Here is a 22,145-nt window from a genome sequence, read left to right as displayed (position 1 = left end):
CTACAGCTTCCATATTTTCCCTTCTGAAGGGCCGGCAGGGATCTCCATCCAGCTCGACCTCCATTACCTCAAGTAGTGGTGCTGTAAGTGCACAACAGAGTCAAATTCCACCACGCCCATCCTCCACTTCATCTGGCATTGAAAGTGGCACCTCCACCACCACCACCAGAAATCTCAACTCCCCAATTTGGGACTTCTTTAGTATTAGCAAAAAGGCGGAAAACCAAGTTATTTGTTCGATTTGTAAACAAATAGTTAGTCGGGGTAAGCTTGGTACCAACTATGGTACCAGAGGCCAGAGAGGTCATCTCCAAAAACAACACGGCATCCAGTGGGAGGGGCACCTAAGTAACATCCGGAAAGCCAAAAGTAGAAATCCAAATGTAGCCATTGATATTGCACGTGATGATGACGAGTAGCTGATCGAGCAGGGGGAGGTGAAGAAGCGAGAGACATTTTTTCTGGTGCACACAGTACCACTGACAAAAGCACTGCAGTGGTAGCGCCCACACCCTCTACCCCAGAAACATCTAGGGGGCACAGTAAGAGTCTGGTAGAGACATCAATGCGAAAAAGTACATCTATGAGCCTAACTGGGTTGAAGAAGTCTGGATTATCATCACATATGAAAACGGTCCAGACCACCATTAAAAGCATGTTTTGGTCGGAGGCGCCATTCGAACGCAACCACCCAACGGCACGTCTGTATGATACAATGCTGGCTAAAATGTTAGCGCTGGACCTTCTCCCTTTTTCTTTCATGGAAGGGATGGGTTTTCTAGAATTTGTGTTAACAGTCTGCCCTAAATGGAAGGCTCCTAGCCGGTCTTATTTTGCCAGAGTTGTGGTTCCAGCACTACATCAAGATGTGCTGCATGTGATTGGGGCAGCTTTGCAGAAGAGTGCTGTTCACACTATCCACCTGACAACAGACATGTGGACCAGTTGCCAAGTCGTTCATTACTTGTGCATCACTGCACACTGGGTCTCTTTTGCGGGGGTTAAAGAGAAGATTGCTGCAGGTGTTGACAGTGTCACAGTTTTTCAAGCTACTCAAAAACATTCTACAGTAGCCATGTTTGCCATGGAGAAATCTCATACTGCAGTAAACATTTTGGAGGAGGTTAATAGTAAAGTCTTTCAATGGCTGCTGCCAAGAAAGTGCATGATTGGTTATGTTTCCACGGATAATGAGAGTAATATAGTTAAGGCCATTTCTGATGGTGGCTACTTCAGAGTGCCATGTTTGGCGCACAGCATTAACATTATTGTTCAAGATTTCTTGAAAAAAGAAAACACAGTCAGCAAGTTACTGACCACCTGCCGAAGAATCTGCACACATTTCAGCCATTTGTTTAAGGCCCGGAAGCTGCTGAGGATCATTCAACGTGAACGTAGAGTGCTAGTCAGAGGACTCATCCAGGAGGTGGCAACACATTGGAACTCAACCTTTTACATGCTTGAGCGTCTGTTTGAGCAGTACTTGGTAATCAATCAGTATGTCTTTCACGCACGAGGTGCTTCTATGAAAGACACAAGGCTACAAGTTGAATAATGGGACCTAGTTAAAAGCCTGAAAGACATGCTTCTTCATTTTGAGGTGTTCACGCGTGAAGTCAGCAGGGAGGACTGTACTCTGGGCAAAGCTATCCCATTGTTGCGCATGCTACAGCACCAACTGAAGGCGGTATCTTCAACGTTCTGAGTTGATGCTGAAAAGCAAGACGCATATCAGTTGGCAGAGAGCTTATAAAGCCGCCTAGTTGACAATGCGAGGCTGAAAGCAATACATTCAGAACAACATTACATTTGTGCCACTATTCTGGATCCACGGTACAAAAAGGCACTGGCCAGAAATACATTCATTCCTTTTTTCTGAAGCAGATGTTTCCAAGTAAAAACATTGGCTAGCTCTGTCAGCCACTCGGTTCGAAAAAGAGCGGCAGGAAATTGAAGGAACCACCACAAGTACTACTGAAGCAGCAGGTCATCCGGCGTCATGGTCCACTTCTGTGGCCGAAGGCAGTCACTTTACCTCAGAGCTGTTACAGACACCAGCAACAGTATTATCATCATCACCTGCACCAGGCCCAGCCATATTATTGTCGGAAACGGATTGGATAACTAATTTTTATTTTTTTATTTTTTTTTTTATTTTGAGAATTTATAGAGCGCGAACTGACACCTTGCAGGCTTCCTGGCGCTGGAAATTACTCTGTTAACGGTAAACCGGAAGAACAGTCAGACGGACAGTTTATTTGGGGAAGGGTTTGCTCATTCCAGTGTTGATGCAAATGCAACAGATGGTATGCAATGGGAGCACCCCTGGAGGACCTTGAGTGGATGGTGCAGGCCTATCTGGATGACCTAACAGAGGTCTTCTGTGATCAGAACCCATTGCTGTATTGGTATGGGAAAAGGGCTCAATGGCCACTTATCACCAAGCTGGCTATAAATTATTTGGCTTGCCCACTCGAAAGTGTGTCTTCTGAACGTGTTTTCAGTGCTGCTGGTACCATTGTAACTTCAAAAACGACCCGCCTCTCACCCAAAAATGTGGAGAGGTTAACAATGATCAAGATGAATCAGCACTTCATACCACCAGATTACAAAATCTGTGAATCCACGCAGGAAGAAGAGGACACCAACTTAGTTCTTCTCTGTTAGCTGACCTACTCCCATTTCAATTCACAGAGTTTGAGGACGAGCTCTACTTCCCTGACACCTAGGCCTGAAATACTCACCCTCTGCGATGGGAAAAACATTAACTCGGGCTTACCACAGCAATCCACAATTCCGCATCCACCAGGCAGGCAGTGGACAGTATGGTCACCAAGATTGATCGACGGAGCGTCCGATGGAATGGAGGAGTACCGCGAATAAGAGTTAATGGCTGGATGCATGCAACTTCCCAATTTGACCAGAACAACTACAACATATAGTTACAGTATCCACTTCACTTGTCTTTATCTTTTAAATAATGTTATTGTTGTGAACTTCTATGAGTGCGACTCTGTGAGTTTGCTCTTTGCTTCAAATTCATCCCTACAGCTATTTGATAAGTTTCTTTGCTATTTTTAAAACTATTGTAATGTACTACTAAGTGTTTATTCTCTGAGGGCAGATAAGCAAGTGAAATTGCGTAATTACTGCAGCCCTGTACTGTCAAATTGTTTAGTACTAGTTAGTAAGTGTTGTAGTAAGTACTACTGTTCAGTAACCTAACCATCCATTTAGCAAACAACTTAATGCATGCCCCTCCTTTCTGTCCCTTAAAAGATTTATGGATATCTTCGTATCCAAAGATTTGTTTTTCTTCATTTGTTGTTTGTCCATGCTGTGTTTTTTTTTCTTTCTCCCAAAAACTTTCCTAAAAAACCCCATTCCCATCCATTTTCAAACCCTAACCCTCTTCCCCCGGGCTGTGTGGTTTACATTGAGGTGTGACTAAATGACAGCAATAATACCACACATTTGCTGGGGAGGATAAGGTCAAACGCAACAGAATATCAATTTCAAGGCAGGTCAAGGAATCAGAGGATATGTTCTTCTTCTGCTTGACACACACCCATGAGCATTTGCAAATCAATTCAGAATTTCATGTCTGCCATCGAGTGAATTCATCATCAACAACATCCTCCTAAACGTGACGAATGCTTACGCTGCTGTGTCCTTCAGTGCTAGTTCTTGAAGTAGCCATAATACACGCAACTAGTAGTTAACTTTTGATTGAATACTTTAGCATTGCTTAGGCTACATTTTATCGCACTGTTCTTGTGTACTTTACTATCTATTGTACTGTTCTAATGCTCCTCTCAGGCCACTCAATGTTGCATTTCCTTATTTTTCATATGCTGCTACTGCCAGTGTGTACCACTACTACTACCACAACAACAATGACATTTCATCCGTCCAGGATTCCATAGCCAACCTTAGTTGCCATTTGCCATGCAGCCTGCCCTGTGCCTAGCCCTACTCTCAAACACGAATCACAGATAAGATAAGCATTTTGAGAGAGGAAGAATAATGGAGTTGGAGCAGAGAAGAGACTGACTGTAGTACTAGTAAAGTAGTAGGACAATTGAATTCACTAACTCTGTCAGTGCCACTTTTGAACAAATTTGGGTGATTAGACAATTTGAATCAACAAGTTTCAGGAAAACAAACGTACAGTTAACCCCCCCTGCCTTCCCCACAAAACAGTAAAAACGCGTATGCTATGGTTAAGTTGAAAATAAATAATTATTTCGACCCTAACAAACATAAACTATCCCACAAGACCCGACTCGCCCCCTCCCTAACCCCAACCAATGTCCATGAAATATCCCAAAAGTCCAAAAACCCCAACGCCCAATTCCCATCCCTCAAAAGTCTTTAGAAAAGGGGCAAGGGGCAGTCTCTCTCTCCTTTGGCCGGCTGTGTCCTGTGGCCAGGAGGTCACGCAGCTCTCTCTTGAGGGTCTTGAGCAGGACTTTCTGCCTCTCCACCTCCTGCTCAAGGTAGGCCACTCGCAGGGTTAGGCGGTGCACATGCGCCTTGCATGTCCTGTGGGGGGCAGCTGTTGTTTTCGCTGCTCGGCGGCGGCGGCGGGTGGCTGCCGGACCACGGCGCCGTACCGCTGGAGGATTGCGCTGGCTGTATGAACCAGGGACCGTGGAGGAGGATGCAGATGTTGTTGTTGACTGGTCATCCTCCTCCTCCTGAGCCACCAGCCGCCGATATTCGGCGACAATTGTAAGCATGGGCGGAAAATCCGTTCCGCTCGCGGATTTTGCGGATTTTCGGTAAATTGGCAATCCGCAAGATTCTCGAATTTCCCGCAAAATCCGCGAGCGGAACGGATTGGGTCAAAGGTTCATGCTGACTTTTTGTAACTCTAGTTACAAAAGTCAGCTTCAAAAGGAAGCTCAAATAGATTAAGTAAAGCAGGTGCTCGAGTTGAAGGTCAAATTCAGTTACACAATCATTAATCACACAAAACTTGGGGTTATTAATGATTGTGTAACTTAATTTGACCTTCAACTCGAGCACCTGCTTTACTTTATCTATTAGAGCTTCCTGTTGAAGCTCTTGGTAGCTATTTTAGAATGGAGCTGGCAGCTTGCCGGCGCCAATCTAAGTGGGGCTGAGGGCAGAAGGGCACAAAAGTGGGACAGAGGGCAGAATGGGATAAAAAATGAGTGGGGAAGAGGGCAGAAGGGCACAGAAACGAGTGGTACAGAGGGCAGAAGGGCATAAAAAAACGAGAGGGTGGCAGTGATTAACCAGCCAAAAAAAAAAACCTGCGAACACGCAAAGCGCCCCGCGAACACCGGCGAACACGCAAATTGCCCAGCGAACACCCGTGAACACGCGAAAATAAAAAAATCCGCAAATTCGCACGAATTTGCGAATTTTGCGTATTGCGAATTCGCAAATCCGCAAATTCGCGAATTCGCAAAATTCGCCCATGCTTAGACAATTGCTTAGAGCTTCCGTTGCCTGGCCCGAATAGCCAACTCCTTCCTTGATAGTTTAGAAGGAGTATCTATATGAAGAAAGACAAAAATACTGTAATCAATACTCTTTAAGATTAACACAAAATAATTCAACAGAAAGTTGTGTCACAGTAGCACTATCAACTTGCAAGCACAGTACATAACAGTTGTGGCATGTATCTATCTAACCTTCCACTTCATCGGCCTCTGCCCTAACATTAGTGGGAGTTTTAGGAATTCTACTAGGACTATGGACTCACTACATTAGACTAAGACAGTACAACAGTCTGAGTTTTCTCTGTTGTTGAGCGAAATTAGTACGTAAACTTGAGGAAGCCGGCATATTGCCAGCGCAGTCAGCTTGCACCCAAGAAAAACAGACGCAAGCCATGATGACGTAGACTCGCTTTACTGTTACCAGTACATGCAGGTTTGGAAGCTCTTACTTTTCTGTTACGGGTGGCACTGGCCATACTCTGTTACAAGTTCCAACAAGGGCTACTGCTCAATTAACTTAACTTTCACCCTGCCCTGCCCCTGACTACTACAAAAGAAAAATGAAGAAGATAATATGATCATCTATCCCTTCACATCGTATTTGCTTATATCAGGGATGACTTTTAGGTGCTTTGTTTTGATTGATTGAGTCAACACCGATAGGCCACACATGAATGACAGATTTGAAAAACAATTATTAACACAGGTAGTGAGTGGTCCCCGTAATCGCCGGAGGAAGGCACTTATGACTTGACTTGATAATGTGAACTATACAATATAGATACACAATATATGCTGTGCTTGCAAACTACTGTTAGTCAAGGAAGTATTCTGAAAAATTACAACTTCTACTTTCCTCGGCTTTGCTACTCTGGCAATGAAGGAGATTCCCTTCTACGAACAAGAGCAATATGTTACTCATCATCATCAGCACCAGCACTTTAAGTTCCAACCAGGTGAGGGGTCTCCGAAAATGAATGTGTAAATCAGCCACTGTTCAGTTTTCATAAGTTCACCGTTTCTCTTCTATGAAGTTGATTTTAATAAATGTTTTTATATAATGCACAATTGAAAATTAACATATAAAGTACACGCAGATCTAGTTGTTTTACTTTTAATAAAGCTTTAAAACTTACATAGACTCTATAGTTTTTGGCCATGAGTGAGTGAGCGAAAGGGTTTGCAATTTGCAAGCATGGTTCTGTGACTCTGAGAGGTCGGGACTCCGACTCCGTAGTCTTATGTTCTGGGTTGTATAATCATTGGGGATCATCGCTGCATTTGGGATCTAAATAATGACTCTGACACACTAGCTAGTCAGTAAGGAGATTGGGGGTCAACTTCTGTTATGACTGAGGTATGTGGAAAGTCTAACTGCGCCTATTATCAACACCAATGCCCTATTTCTTGTCCATAGTTCTGTATGTGCAGAATAGTCCCTGCAACAGTAGTACTATGTTCTCCTATCCAACCAAAAAGTAAACTAGGATCTTATTCTTGGTGGCCATTGACATTTTATTGTTGGGAATTGTCACAGCATAAACATTAAGAAGACTTCAATAGACATTATGGACAACCCAGAGTACTGCACACAGTGCCTTGAGCTATTACTGAATAGGAGTTTTGTTTAACACCTTTTGCCAACTGTGCAAGCTTAGCTAGCTACACAGACAGACTAACAACAATAAACAGAGAGTCATAGTAGAGGCAGGATAAGAATTTAGAAACAGTCTACAAGAAGATCAAAGACGATTTAGGAAAAAATAGAATTATGATGCAGTTTGGAATAAATAGGTGCTGTAAAAGTTAGGGAAGTATAATTATTAATATTAACAGGAAAATTTACTGGGGCCAGCAGAAGAGCCCCTGGCGGACCGATCCTGGCCTTCCTGCTCTGCCGGCACCGCCACCGCCACCACCTCTGTCCTCTTGCCCCTGGGAGGAGCTGATGTATATGAAAGAAAGACACACACATGGATTATTGTTGTCAACGAAATCAAACATTTAAAAAAAACAATAACAAATTATTTTGGGGAAATAAACAACAATTGCACTAAATTTATTGACCTATCTGATGTGGTCTACACGGATATTAGTATTGCTGGATACGCAGACCGTCTACTTGGAAAGTTATGTAACTCACTAAACCAACTACAAAAAGGTTCTACTAGGACTGGCAGCACTCAGCAGCACGCGAAGTGACAAACACAGTCCGTCATGATTGTAGACCACTAAAAAATGTCCTACTACATAATAAGTCATAATATACTCAACCTATCAATCCACTATCTCTTCTTAGTGCCAGGAGTACAAAGGAAGGACTAGACTTGAGTCTCTAGTCTCTCTACTATTACCCAGTTCTGTAAAGTACACTCATACATAATCACTCAGGCCAAATGAGCACAAAATTGAAAACAAGTAAGCATAGTGGCACCGCCACTGACTGAGCAGGTGCGCACCCGCAATCACAGAAGCTTTTGAAACATAATTTACCTGCAATGCAATCGGCAGCATTCTTGCTCTTCGGAAAAAACATATATTTGCAATATAACACAGAGCAGAAGAAAACAAAGTAGTTATTAAATAGCTACTAGTACTCACCAAGCCCAGGGATCTCGATGCCAAGCAGGTCGAGCAGGTCTTGTTCCCGGTCCAGGATGTAGGACCACCGGTGCCTCACCTGGTTGTAGGTGCGCCGGACCCCGGACTCCTTATACATGGCCCGGCACACCTTACCCCATAGCTGGCAATGCTGCCGGAGGCCGTACCCGGTACCGGGCCTGCCGCCTGCCGCGATGGTCTTGGGGAGGTGGCACTGCACAAAGAAGACCAGTGCGGCCACCTCCACCGCGCTGAAAATCTACCTGGGACTTACTGACTCCCCCCTTAATCGCCCGTAAGGGAGCCGGCTACGGGGTGAGGGACTCTACCCCTTCGACTTGTCGGCTCTCTTTGCCATGGTCCTGGGTCAAAGAAGAAAGGAAAAATAGGAAAGAATAGGGAAAAAAAGTAAAGAAAAGAAAGAGCTAAAAAAAGTAGTTATTAAAGTAACAAAAAGTTGAAAAAAACACAAAATATAGATGTACAAAAATAGAGAGATAGATACTGAGTAAAAAAGATTAAAAAAAAGTTAAATTAAACAAAGGATTACAAAGATTGAAACAGGATATAAAAGGCATGCCCAGAACCATAGCAATGAATGAAAAACAAGATGGCCCCGCCCATTACAACCACATGGGTAACTTTTCGCGATATTTTCCCCGCGAGCACTCAATAACGGACGCGAACACGCAATTGCGACCAGGAAGTTGGAAATGCACAACACGAGCATGCAACTAGCGCCCTGAAACGGAAATGCGCAAAGCGAACAGTGAAAACAAGATGGCCGCGCCCATGTACGACCGCATGGCTAACTTTGCGGTAGCCGCACTGAAAAAAAATCCTGCGAACACGCAAAAATAAAAAAATCCGCAATGTCACGAAAGTTTGCGGATTTTGCGGACCGCAAGTATGCTTTTGTACGAATTTGCGTACCGCGAATTCTCAAAATCCACCCATACTTAAAAATAAAGATATTTTTCCTTGTTGTCCTCACCTGGAGATCTGGAGCATTTTGATGTATTCCCAGGTCTACCACTAATGGTAAATGTGAAAATGTGCAAAATCCATGGGTGGAACTGTGGGAACACCCCCTCACCACCCATGGGACGCCTCCATCGGGCAGAATAACGCAAAGCAGTGATTAGCGCTACCTTGCATTACTCCAGTTTTATCAAGCCATGCAGGGCCACGCAGGGTGGCTTTGCGTGCTTTGGTAACTCTCACTTAGGTTTTGCGTTGCCCTTGCCCCCCCATTTCCTGGGGCAAGGGCGACACAAAACCTTGATAATTCTACCCACTGATCTGCCCTGCAGCCAGACCCACAGCTTCATGTCAAGTGAGCTGGAGGGAACTCACTACCTACAGAACCTTTCCGGATGCTTTTTTCTAAGATTTACAAAGTCAGTGTGTCTAACCTACGACTGCTATTAGATTTTTAAATATTTTGCAGCCTGTGATGTACAGCAGCGTAGATCCTCCTTTTAAACCGCCCTCCCCCAGACTACACAGAGGGAAGCTACACAGAGGGAACAAGGCAACACAGAGAGAGTGAGGGAGGGAACGAGGCAAAACAGAGGGAGGGAGGAAACGAGGGAACAAAGATGGAGGGAGGAAGAGAACGTGGCAACACAGAGGGAGGGAGGAAGGGAACACAGATGAAGGTTATAGGATGGGAGAGGCGGAGTGAGGTCACACAGAGGGAGGGAGGGAAAGTGGCAACACAGAGGGAGGGAGGGAGGGAGGGAATGAGCCGACACAGAGGGAGAGTGAGACAGATGGAAGTGGCACAGAGGAGGTAGGGAACGAGGTAGCTACCTGATGGTTAAAGACCGAAAAAATGTATACAATATTTTGTTTTTGTAGCCACACCTTTGACCCCTCCCCCACGCTCAGTGACCCTGCCCACATTGCAATCTTTGTTACTATAAAAATAACAAATCTACCCCCATTAGAGCTTGACTCCTCATGGAAGTCTCAGGGATAGAGAAAACTTCATAGATAACTTCTGGGAATCAAGAGGAACCTTTGCCAAGGAGAAGATCTGGAGAAACTGAGAAGGAATACTTCCCCTATGCTGTTTGCTATCTGGGGTTGGCCTGAGGTGTCTGTTTCTGCCAAGGAAAGGATAAGGACTTGCTGTGTGCTGCGTCCCCTGATTGAAGAAGATCTCCAAGGGCTTGAAGTGGAGCTTGCACCCTGTTCAAGAGGTCCCATTAACAGCAAGGACCTCACCAAGATTATGGGCACCGTCTCTGGTTCCTGTGGTTCCGGTCCCCACAGAAGAAAAGAGCAGCCGACTCCGTCACCGAGTCCGTTGCAGACTCCATGTCCGGAAGGCACTGTTATGTTATGTTATGTGGTTATACTGGATTTTTATATAGCGTACGGCTACTCAAAGAGTGTCCCGACGCTTTGAATTGCACACCAATCTCATAACATAACAAGAAAAAACAAATAAAGGACAGAGAGAAAAAAACCAGAAAAGCCCAGGAAAAAACTAAGAAGTAAAAAGCCAGGTTTTGAGCCCCTTCCTAAAAGCCAACAAGTTTGGGGTGCTACGCAGGGCCACTGGCAGCTTATTCCACAACTGGGGCGCCAATAATCTAAAAGAGCGGCCTCCAATGCGTGCCCTCTTAACACGAGGCACTGCAGCAAGAAACAAGGATTCTGACCTCAGCGACCTGGCTGAATGGTAGAAGGTCAGCCTTTTTTGGAGGTATTTCGCTCCGGAGGCGTGCAAAGCTTTATGTGCCAGAGTCAGGGTCTTAAAAATTATCCGCTTCCGGACAGGAAGCCAGTGCAGTGCCTCCAGGAGGCCCGAGGCTCTGGCGAGGCGAGATAGTCCAAAGATGGCCCGTGCTGCCGAATTCTGGACCACCTGTAACCGTTGAAGCAGATATTCTGGCAGGCCGAGATAAAGAATGTTAGAGTAGTCAATTCTCGAGCCAATGATCGCCTGCACTGTGATCTTCCTGTGTTCCTCCGATAACAGAGGGAGAAACTTACGCAGCATCCGGAGCAGACCAAAGCAGGTGCCAGTGAGACCAATTATCTGTGAGCGCAGTGTGAGGCCGTTGTCAATCTTAATCCTGAGGTTTTTTGCCACCTGGGACGAACTTGCTGGTGGGAACATGTTCTCTGGCCACCACACTTTCCAGTCCGGATCCGAACTGCACCCGAAGAAGAGGACCTCGGATTTATCCGAGTTGCACTTGAGGCTGTTATGTTGGAACCACTGAAATACAGCCTCAAGGCAACCATGGATCCTACCTCCATCGAAATCCGCACCCCTCTCACATCAGATCAAATGAAGCGGTCACTGTCTTGCTTCTCAATGCAACCCTGGTCTCACCGACTCCGTCAACGAGCCGCTGCTTGCACTGCGTCCTGTGGGCTACATGATGCACAGACATCACCGACTCGGTTACTGCTCGACTTAACCATCAACCGGCTCCGTCGCCGCAACGTGACCTGCTAGCACTGCATTGAGCTCCGTCACACCCTGCAACACAAGCCTTGGTCTCACCGAGCCGTGAGGACACTGCACCCTACAATGCTTCCATCTCACATCACAACCATGACGGTTGCCCCGACCGATTTGCATCAGTGTGTTGGCCGCAACAAGAAAGGTACTGTCTCCAAGTCTGCTGACACTTTAGCTGATGCATATCAACGCAGTTGGCTGGAATTGTTAGACTCAGTTGTATTCAGTATCGCGGTAGCCCCGGAGAGAGCTACTGAGTCAGAGGAACTGTTTTTTAACGTTAGTCCTGCAATTTCAAGGTTTTTTTGCACAGTAGCTATTTTTTACAGTATTGTATGTTGGATTTTTGTTGTTTTTGGTGTTGTTGGTTTAGATTAAGTTTTACTTATTTTTCTAAACTGGTGTGGTGTCCATTTGTAGTGTTTTCACTGTATTACTGTATGTGTGCATATTAGACTTGGCATCTTTTGGAGTGTTTCCCCTGAGACCTCCCGGTTTTGACTCTGTTTTTGCTGGCATAGTGTCTCTGTGCACTTTCTCACTGCTGATCAGTGTTAAAGTTCAAGTGCTCCTGTTGTTAATTGTGTTATGTATTAGTGTTGCTATGATTGGCTTATTTGATTTACTTGTCAGTCCCTAGTAAAGTGCACTGAATGTTCCAGGACCTATAAATCAAATGCTACTAGTAGACTTGCAGCACTGATTGTGCCACCCACATGAGTAGCCCTGAAAAGGTAACTAAGACCTACCACTGCAGAGTCTGCGAGCAGTCATAACTGCCATGTCGACTTGGCAAGTGCACCCACTTGCCGGGCCCTAACCTTCCCTTTTCTTACATATCAGTCATCCCTAATGTAGGCCCAAGGTGCCCCTGTGGGCAGGGTGCAGTGTATGTGAAAGGTAGGACATGCCCTGGTGTGTGTGGCATGTCCTGATAGTGAATTACTGTGAATTTTGTTTTGCGGGCCTTCCCGACACCGTACCTGGTCCGCAACGCCATTGTCAGCAGAACTGTTTGGATTTGTATGTTCACGGTGCCGTGATAGACCCGGCCGGAGCTATCGACCTCAAGGAACTGTATTTCAAGGTTATTTTCATAACTGAAGATTTCTAAGTACTGTATTGTTGATTTTTATCAATTCTGGTCTTGTCTTAAGTATATAAAAATATTGGATATTTTTCTAAACTGGTGTCCTTTTGTGGTGCTTACACTGTATCACTGTTGGTTATGTGCAAATGCTTTACACACTGCGTCTGAGATAAGCCTGACTGCTCATGCCAAGCTACCAAGGGGGTGAGCAAGGGTTATTTTGGGAGTGTAACTCCCTTATCCTAACTAGGAAGAAGGGACCCTATTTGGACAAAGGTGCCTACCTCTGCCAACTATAGACCCCCATTTCAATCAGTGCACAAATGCTTACTGCACACCGCCTCTGAGATAAGCATGTTTGCTCGTGCCAAGCTACCAAGGGGTTGAGCAGGGGTTATTTTAGAAGTGTATCCCCCTTATCCTGACTAGGAAGAATGGTCCCTACTTGGACAAAGGTGCCTACCTCTGCCAACTAGAGACCCACATTTCTAACAACAACCATTCCATTTATTTACTGGGATGGTCGAATGGCCGGCTATCCGAGAGCACTGAGTCTATTACAGGTGTTGGTGAAATAAAGTACAGCTGCTTTGCTCTTTCAATGGAGGAATGTCAGTTTTCATCACATTCATTTCTGATGCAGGCCTCCCTCACAATGTACCCATCACCTCAGGACCCCACCATCCTCTTCTCCTAAAGGGACCAAGTAGTGTAGAGAAAAAACTGCTCTCTTTGCGCAGTCCTGCATCCCTAACAACAGCCAGCAAGATGGGCTTCCAAGAATATTTGATGACCTTGGCTGGGATTTAAGATCTATTGGGACATCCTTCATGGATGGCCCCTTTGAGACTGACAAAGTGTTATGCATCCAGGGATCAGTGTATCAGCTCAGATGGCGCGATATGTTGCATATGTTGCCTTTCCTATCTCTGTGAAGATCTCTGCACCTGTTCATTGTCTATGACTATAGCCCCTCTTACATACGTCTGAATCTGTGGTGATCCTTAATGGTCAGAACGCCAACATTTATAACCCAAAGTTAGTTGTGGGAGCTTTTCACAGCACTCAGTTTATCTTTCTAATTCTTTGTGTTATGCAACAATAAATATGATTTTTACAATCTACAACTTACACTCAAGGCCTTAAGAGGAGCAGAGTAATGTTGTGTTTTTCTAGCAGAAGAGCTATGGTCAGAAACTTGATCAAGGGTTTCTCAGACTTCAGGCGGAGGGATACACACTATAGGACTGTTTCTTGGGAATTTGTTAGTGCTCTGCCCATTGTGGTCAACAGCACCTCCAGACCTATCTTCTAGTATGAAAGCAGTATGGGACAAGACCAAAGAATGTGAAGCAAGTTATCAAATTAAAGACAACGAGGACATGCAGCTGGAAGTCCTGGGCATATTTTGTTGATCCAGGCAGGTGTAAGTTAGGCTCAGTTCAGATTTTTAAATTGAATGTACTTAACACGGGAGCCGCAGGATACTTAATGAGAATTTTTAAATATTTTACCCCCGTCCATAGCGTGCAGAGGTTTGGCCATGTCAGTCTTCCAGTTAGTACAGAGTGAAGACCTGTAGTGATCCCCATGTTGCAGGAAAGCTCTGTTCACCCATCTTATCAGTTTACCACCAGTTCCTATGGTGTAGAGCGTCTGGTACACTTCATGTGGGGGACGGCTGGTGCGGACATGAAACAGGGCATTTGATGGTTACTTAAGGTGGCCGTAAGAAAGGAATTGACCTGGGTGAAGATTCTACTCTGTGATAAGGGTTTAGAAATCCAGAAGCTCACGGTCAACAAACAAACCCCCCAACTTTGAGAGGTCTTCAGCGTGCCACTGACGGAGTTGCCTTGAGTGAAGCCATCCTGTGAAAGAGGGGGGGCCTAGCAAAGGTGTCGGACGAGCATTGAGTTTCCTTATGTTAGTGTGTTTACAGGTTCTAATAAGGCAAGAGAAGGCTTTGTGGGATAACCCCTGGTGATGTTGGGTAGAATGGTCAGTAGGAAACAATGTCTAGTGTGTAAGCCCTCCTTAACGTCTACACGGGTGAACCCTGTGCTATGCAGAGGGCGACCAGACAGCCAGCGAGCCACCAAAGGAGCGGTGCAGCTGTATAAGAGCATTTGAAGACCCGAAGGGCTAATCCACCAGCAATCACTGGTAGCTTTAGAGTGAAAAGAGCTAACCAGAGGCTCTCTGGTCCCAGAATCAGATGTGAGATGTGTAGAAGTGTCTGAAGAAGGAACAAGGGATGAACAGGTGATGGTTTTAATAATTGGGATAGCACCACCATCTTCACTAGTCCGCGGGGCTCATTACTGAGAGTGGAAGAGAAGATCAAAAAGCAAACTGGGCTAGGTATTGGAAGGTGACTGATTACCTGTTCGATCTGGCGTCTAATTGTAAGGAAAGGGGAAAACACAACTATATGTTAAAGAAACACTTCCTACAATGTGCAATCTTTATCATGTTCTTATATTTTGCTTGAGTAATTTACTTCCCAAATATTCTGAAGATTCTGCATGTACGGTGGCACGTACAGATGAGCCAGATCACTGGTTTGGACTTTGCTCGACTGTAGAACCATTTCAAGACATGGACAAAGGAGGTGAATGCCCGGCACAACCTTCCAAGGGGTTTGGCCCCTGATCACTCTTCACAAGCACAATCAGCAGCTTGTTGCCCTAACAGAGTTTTCCGGGGTGGGTGCTGCTTACTCATCCCTTGACAGTGCCCCTTCTGTTTCTCTTTTCTCTACTGAGACAAATCCCCAGGTACACAATACTTTCTGATACTCATGGCGGGTCCCTCTTATCTGTATTTAGGATTTGTCATACCTTGTTCTTCTCTTCCCTATGCCTCCAGTTCTTAGCAAGAATCCTTTGAATCAGTTGCTGTGGATATTCCATCTAAAGTTGATTCCAACTTGCTCTTTAGTTCTATTTGTCTGGTATTTTGGGCTCCCAGTTCTGAGCTAAGTGTGTAATCCTAGATGCATACATCTAGTGCTGTGAGAAAACAGACAAGTTGTAGGTGCCCCACATCCTGACATTAGGTGTGAGACTATAGACCACACCATCTGCTCAGCCTCATTGATTTTCTTTAGGTTTAACCTTGACTGGAGGTTGAGGTGAGGCAGATGTCTTTGTTCAACTTGTCTAAACTAACAGATGGTCACTTACCTTAATTTTTCCCAGACTGTTAGCCATTGGTTTTAAAATGTTTGGAAATATAATCAAAGTTTGCAATTTTGCTGTTGCTTTTCTCCAAGAAAGTTTGGGTAATTCTGAATAGGGTTGATGTACTTGACAATGTCCTCAAGGTTACATTTTTTCACTATTTAACAAGGACATAATGTGCCACCTGCAGGTAGCATATCTAGAACCAGTCACATAAAGACCATAGTAAAAACATAGCATTACCTAGAAAATAGTAAATAATCCCCAGATAAACTAGTGAGGTAGGACCTCTCCTTCTATGTGTCTACAAAATGGACTTTTTGTCTTGAGATTTTGTCCTTAATTTTGACCTTTCGTTCTGAATTTTTGTTGTGAATTTTGACCCTGTGTCCTGATTTTTTTTTTACAGTTCTGTTCAGAATTTGCCTCTATGTCAGTTAGTCACCCTAGTGCAGATACACGGGCTCTTCTTCTTCCCTGGCGAACAGTGTTTGTGCCATGAAACCGTGAGTGTGTAACCAGCACTAGCCCCATTAGGAGTGTTCAGGGGGAGGAGTTCTGAGACATTACTCAATAAAGCACACAGGAGCCCTGGTGACCAGTCCTGGAATGTGCCCTTCGCATGCACTCCGATGCTCAGTCAACACTCACCCTGTCCTCTTTGAATTTCAGGTGTACTGCCAACGCCTCGCCCCAGGATCACACCTGGCATCTGTACACAGTAAAGAGGACATCGAGCACCTGAAGAACTTGGCCTTGAGGCACATGCGCTATGTTCGTCGCTTCTGGTTGGGGCTAGCAGTTTATTACAAGGTAGTGTGCGCCATTACATGGTCTTAAATGGATGCCAGGGGAAAAAACTTCAAATGTGGCCGGGATTAGGGAGTTTGAGGTAGAAACATAATCCGGAAAAGGAAAGTTTCCCAACCAATCCTCACCTTCTTCCAAAACAAATTCAACTGTGACATGATCACTGAGAGTCAGGTCACGGGGACTAGCTATGAGTAGTGCATCGGGTGCAGTGGCACCGTGGTCTAGAGGCCTGAGGGGCCAATGAGACCTCAAATATAATTCTGTTTTACCACCCTACAAATTGACAGGCAGTCCCAATTGTCTTGCCTGTACAAAGCCCACGGCAGATAAACTGCCACACCTTTGAACCTGTTGCAAAAAGTGGGTGTAAAAATCTCTGCCCAGCAATTTTCATTCGAATTTTGCAAGAGATTATACAGCACTAGCAGCCTGCACCCCATCAGTGGAAGTGGGGTGAGCTGAGCCCCAGCAAGAGGGGGGAGGGGAGGAGGTGGCACCCCATCAGTGGAAGTGCGGTGAGCTGAGCCCCGGATCACTGACAGAATATGGCCGACCACAATGTCGAGTTGCCAAAATATCAGGACATAAATAGCGTTGTCAAAAATAGCGACCTTCTATATTTAATATGGTAAGTTCAAAAATATTTTTAAATAATATTGTTGTAAAAATTATCGATGTACAAAATATCGTTTTTTCATATGTATAACAAATAATGTAAAATAAATTCAATAAAATGAATTTAAAAAAATTAATCAGACTTATTTGTAAATGTTAACAATAAATAATACATTTGATTTAAAAAAAATTAAACATACATATATAAAATGTAATATTCACTTAAAAACAATTAATAAATAATAATTGTAATAAATGTTTTATTGTTATAAATATATAAATAATTATAGATATATATATATATAAATACACCTGTAACTTAAAAATTAATTTAATATGTTTTATAACATAAATTAAAATATAAAAGTATGTAATATTTTTTAAACCTATATTTTGTGCTACATTGAGTGCAACAGTAGAGAAAGTGTTGGAGATCGGAGGGGTAAAAACTACTAATCCCACTCCAGCGAGCGCAAATGCAACAGTAGAGAAGGTGTTGGATAGTAGAGAGATAAAAAATACTATTCCCACTGCAGTAAATGCAACAGTAGGGAAAGTGTAGGATAGTGGATAGGTAAAAATTACTATTTTCACTCCAGCGAGTGCAACAGTAGGGAAAGTGTTGGATAGCGAAAGGTTAAAGTGTACTGTTCCAAATTCCGCGAGTGCAACATTAGTAAAAGTGTTGGATAGCAGAGGGGTAAAAATTACTATTCCCACTGTCCAAATCTAAAAACAAACAATATATCAACTACAATACAAAAGATTTTAAAAAAAACAAAAAAATATAAAAATATAAAAATTATAAGACATACAAACATATCATAATGTTAAAAAAACTAAAAATGACATACAAAGATTACTTTTTTTAAATAAAAATTATTTTACAAAAAAATTATTATTTTGTGATAGAAAATATTTTCAATCAAAAACATTAATTATTACATACATTTAATATTGTTTTTCCTACCCTATAACACCACACAATTTATGACACACATCTAAATTTTAAAAAAAGTGTGCCTCCATAATTAACACAATTAATTATCAATTACACAAAGAATATTGTTTCAAAAACACATTAAAAGAGATAAAAATAATTCTATGAACCAAACGTTACCCTATAGAACCAAAATCCACAAACAAAATAAAAGTAAACAATTACCAAAAATATTTATCAAATAATAAATGAATATTAATGATCAAGTAATTATTAATTAATTTAGACTAAATTACTTTCCACCCTCTAACCCCAATAAACACCACAACACACACCTAAAAATATTTACACAATTTCCATAACTAATTTTACATTGATGAATTATTATCATTAATTCATTTTAAAACAATTACTTCCCACCATTTACTACTATAAACCCGAACACTCACACTTCAAGTTAATTACACAATTGCAATATTTACATTTTAAATAATTAATTAGCATTAAGTGACAAATAATTAATAATTATAAATAAATTACCTACCACCGCATTACCCTATAAACCCCACAACCTATTTCTAAAAAAATTATACAATTAACATAATTAATCAACAATTAATAAATTAATTAATTAATCATAATTAACATGCAAATTGTAAATATTTATTAATAAATTGATTCACACATTTAACACTATAAAATTAAATAAATATTATATAAAAAATATTAATACATTTATCAAAATTAAATCACTTCCCACCCTACTCCCCTATCAACCCACGTGCTCCTTAAAAAAATGATACAATTAACATAATTACCAATTGATTAATAATAAATAACAACTAATTATTAAATGATTAACAATTACTTAATTACCACAATTAACAGTATAAAATATTAAATACATATTAATTAATACAAAATAATAATAATGTAATTATAACTAACTTACTTCCCACCGTATTCCCCTATAAAACCACAATCTGTTCCTAAAAAATTACTCAATTAACATATTTACTGATTAATTTATTAATAGAAATTAACAGCCAAATAATCATTAATTATTATATAATTAATTTCTACGTTTAACACTCTAAAATCTAAATTAAATAAATACTAATTAATATTTAATTTATTATAATTAAATTACTTCCCACCCTATTATCCTATAAACCCACAACCCGCTACAGAACTAAAACTCAAATTGTAATTAACATAAAATTAATTCCTACTAAATTCGTACTAAAAATGTATCACATATATTAAAAAACAAAAGCAATACTTACACAAAAAAATAGAGCACATACATTTAAAATACATACTAAAATACATAACACTAACTAAAAAAATTATATTTTTTCCAATGATATTAATGACTTCGATATTTTTAAAAGCGATATTTCTTACCTTAAACTAGATATTCTGAACCACGATATTCTTGCTGTCGATATTTCTGTAACTCTATATTTTCAACTCGATATTAGTGCAAGTCGACATTTCCTACTCGATATTCTGACTCTAAAACCCTGAGCCCCAACAAGAGGGAGGGGAGGAGACTAAACCCGTAGTGCAAGTGTGGTAAGGGAACCCTAGCCAGAGACGGGGTGGGGAGGCTGTACCCCATCAATGCAAGTGAGGTGAGCTGAAGCCCCACAAGAGGTGGGGGTCTGCTTCCCATCAATGGAAGTGGGGTGAACTGAGACCCGACAAGAGGCAGGGGAGGCTACACCCCATCAATGCAAGTAGTGTGAGCTGAGGTCCAACATTAGGCAAGGGGCTGCACCTCATCAATGGAAGTTGGGTGAGGGGTGGCCCTACAAGGGGTGGGAGGCTGCAATCAGTTAGTGCAAGTTGGGTGAGCTGAGACCCAACAACAGGTGGGGGAGGAGTTGCACCCCATCAATGCAAGTGGTGTGAGCCAAGGCCCAGCAGGATGCAAGGGGTGGAGGGTTGTATTCTATTGTAACTTGTCAATAAAAGTCAAATTTGAAAATAATTAGAAATTTTAAAAAATCAAGTTCATACTCTGGTATAAGAAACTTTCACTTTAATTTTTCCATTTCTAGCACTGTTTTAAGGTCTATATTTAAAATGGTGAAATGCCACCTGTAACTGATTATCCCAAAATTATCCCCAGCATTGACATAACAATACCCCCAAAGCTCCATTGAGCTGCATATCTCTGATCTCCACTCTTGGGGTAAACACTGGTGGCCAAACACACTCTTTCAGAAGCCGAACCGGCCTCTCAGGGGTCAGATGATCAGGTGGGCTCTTGGTAGAGGATCCAGATGCCAAGGTCCTGGATTATGTTAATCTTCTTTAAAGCCCACAAATGAGGTGTGCCGTGGGGCCAGCAGGTATAGCTCCTTGACAGCAATGGCTCTCTTTCTTCCAGAATAAGCACTTTGTGTGGTCTGATGGAACTCCCATGGACTTCACGAACTGGCACCAGGAAGAGCCCTACAGCCCATGGGGAAGTGAATACTGTGTAAACTCCAACCATAAAGGTAGATATTTGATTCCCACATTCAAATCCTCTTTCCTGTAAGTCTTTTATTTGTTTTCACAAAAGCAGTTAAGTACCTCACACCCATTTTGTGAATATGTTTCTTTGTTTATTTAAAATATTCATGGACATTAGTTGAACTTGACCCATCTTGAATAAGCATCTTCTAAAAAGCATGACTGCAGGTCCTCTCTCTTTCTCTATGTGCCAGAGTTTCTGAAAGTAGGTGTGAGTTACTCCTGATTTGCTCTTGAACTGATCATTACATATTTGGAATGAGTACAATACAGAGGCTAAATGTTTCTGCTTCTTCTCTCGTAGGCGCAGGACTTTGGGGGGAAATGAGGTGTGACAGAGATCTCACCTTCATCTGTAAAGCTCCCAACCCTCCTCAGGACAAGCCCTTGTGCACGAAATGATGTAAAAATGTGGAGCAACCAATGGTATCCGTTCTGAAGAGATACAAGCATGGACGCAAGGGACAGGGAGGGAGGAACTCTCAGGGGTTTGCTCTTGAATGGCACTATACATAAAAATAAAAAAGGCATTTTATTCACCCATGATGTGTGTTATAGACTCTCAAAGCACAATATATAATCTTTATCTTGCCTGGCCGCAAAATTGGGATTTGTTCAATTCTACCATCCTAAATGGTGCTTGTGAAGATCTGGAGGTGCCACTCTAGGCGGAAGAGTGACACTGTGGCAGGTGGGGTGTGAGTGTTCCTTTGAAGCTCAGTGTACACCTACTAACTCTAGAAATGGTGCCTCCCACAGACTGGGCAGAAAGACACAACCCTTACTTGGATGGAGTGAGCCCTTCACATCTGGGGTGTCTGGTGCCCAGGATGATCCAAGGGTGCATTACCTGCTGACAGGGTCTCCACATCTGACCAAACCACAACCTTGGCTTTCCTTCCTTCTTCCACGGCCTCCTGTTTACATATAGATTGTGAGCCCTGTGAAACTGAAATCCCAGCCATGGGAATTTGTCCCACGAAGATTCAGGCTTATCGGTGAGTTCTGAACATAGAGGGGAACGAGGAGCTCTTAAAGGTCCAGCATACAGGCTTTATAGGATACTATGTAATGCAAAAGGTCAATCAATCAATCAATCATAACCATTTGTAAAGCGTGCTACATACCCGTGAGGGTCTCAAGGTGCTGGGGGGGATGGGGAGGGGGGGGGGCTACTGATCGAAAAGCCAGGTCTTGAGAAGTCTTCTGAAGGTCAGCAGGTCCTGGGTCTGACGTAGGTTGGTAGGGAGGGTGTTCCAGGTCTTGGCGGCGAGGTAGGAGAAGGATCTGCCCCCGGCGGTGGTTTTCCAGACGCGTGGAACAGTCGCGAGGGCGAGGTTGGCAGAGCGGAGGCTGCGGGTGGGTGTGTGGAAGCTGAGTCGGTTGTTGAGGTATTATGGTCCGGCGTTGTGTAGGG

At 42.9% G+C, this 22,145-nt stretch overlaps 1 protein-coding gene across 1 annotated transcript in view; it reads left to right on the top strand.

Annotated features, from left to right (window-relative positions):
* The window catches only part of LOC147736666 (lectin-like), an 87,564-nt gene extending 66,391 nt beyond the window's left edge, over positions 1-21,173 (top strand). Inside the window, exons 3-5 of the mRNA XM_086952650.1 lie at positions 16,507-16,647; positions 20,601-20,712; positions 21,033-21,173. Of these exons, the coding sequence (XP_086808776.1) occupies positions 16,507-16,647; positions 20,601-20,712; positions 21,033-21,130 (351 nt within the window). The 3' untranslated portion in view covers positions 21,131-21,173. The remainder of the gene's footprint in view (positions 1-16,506; positions 16,648-20,600; positions 20,713-21,032) is intronic.
* The last annotated feature ends 972 nt before the right edge of the window (positions 21,174-22,145 follow it).

Source organism: Lissotriton vulgaris, chromosome 1_2 (genome assembly GCF_964263255.1).
Source record: "Lissotriton vulgaris chromosome 1_2, aLisVul1.2, whole genome shotgun sequence".
NCBI classification, from domain to species: domain Eukaryota; kingdom Metazoa; phylum Chordata; class Amphibia; order Caudata; family Salamandridae; genus Lissotriton; species Lissotriton vulgaris.
The sequence above is the reverse complement of the archived record's forward strand: the minus strand, read 5'-3'. Positions and strand labels throughout refer to the sequence as shown.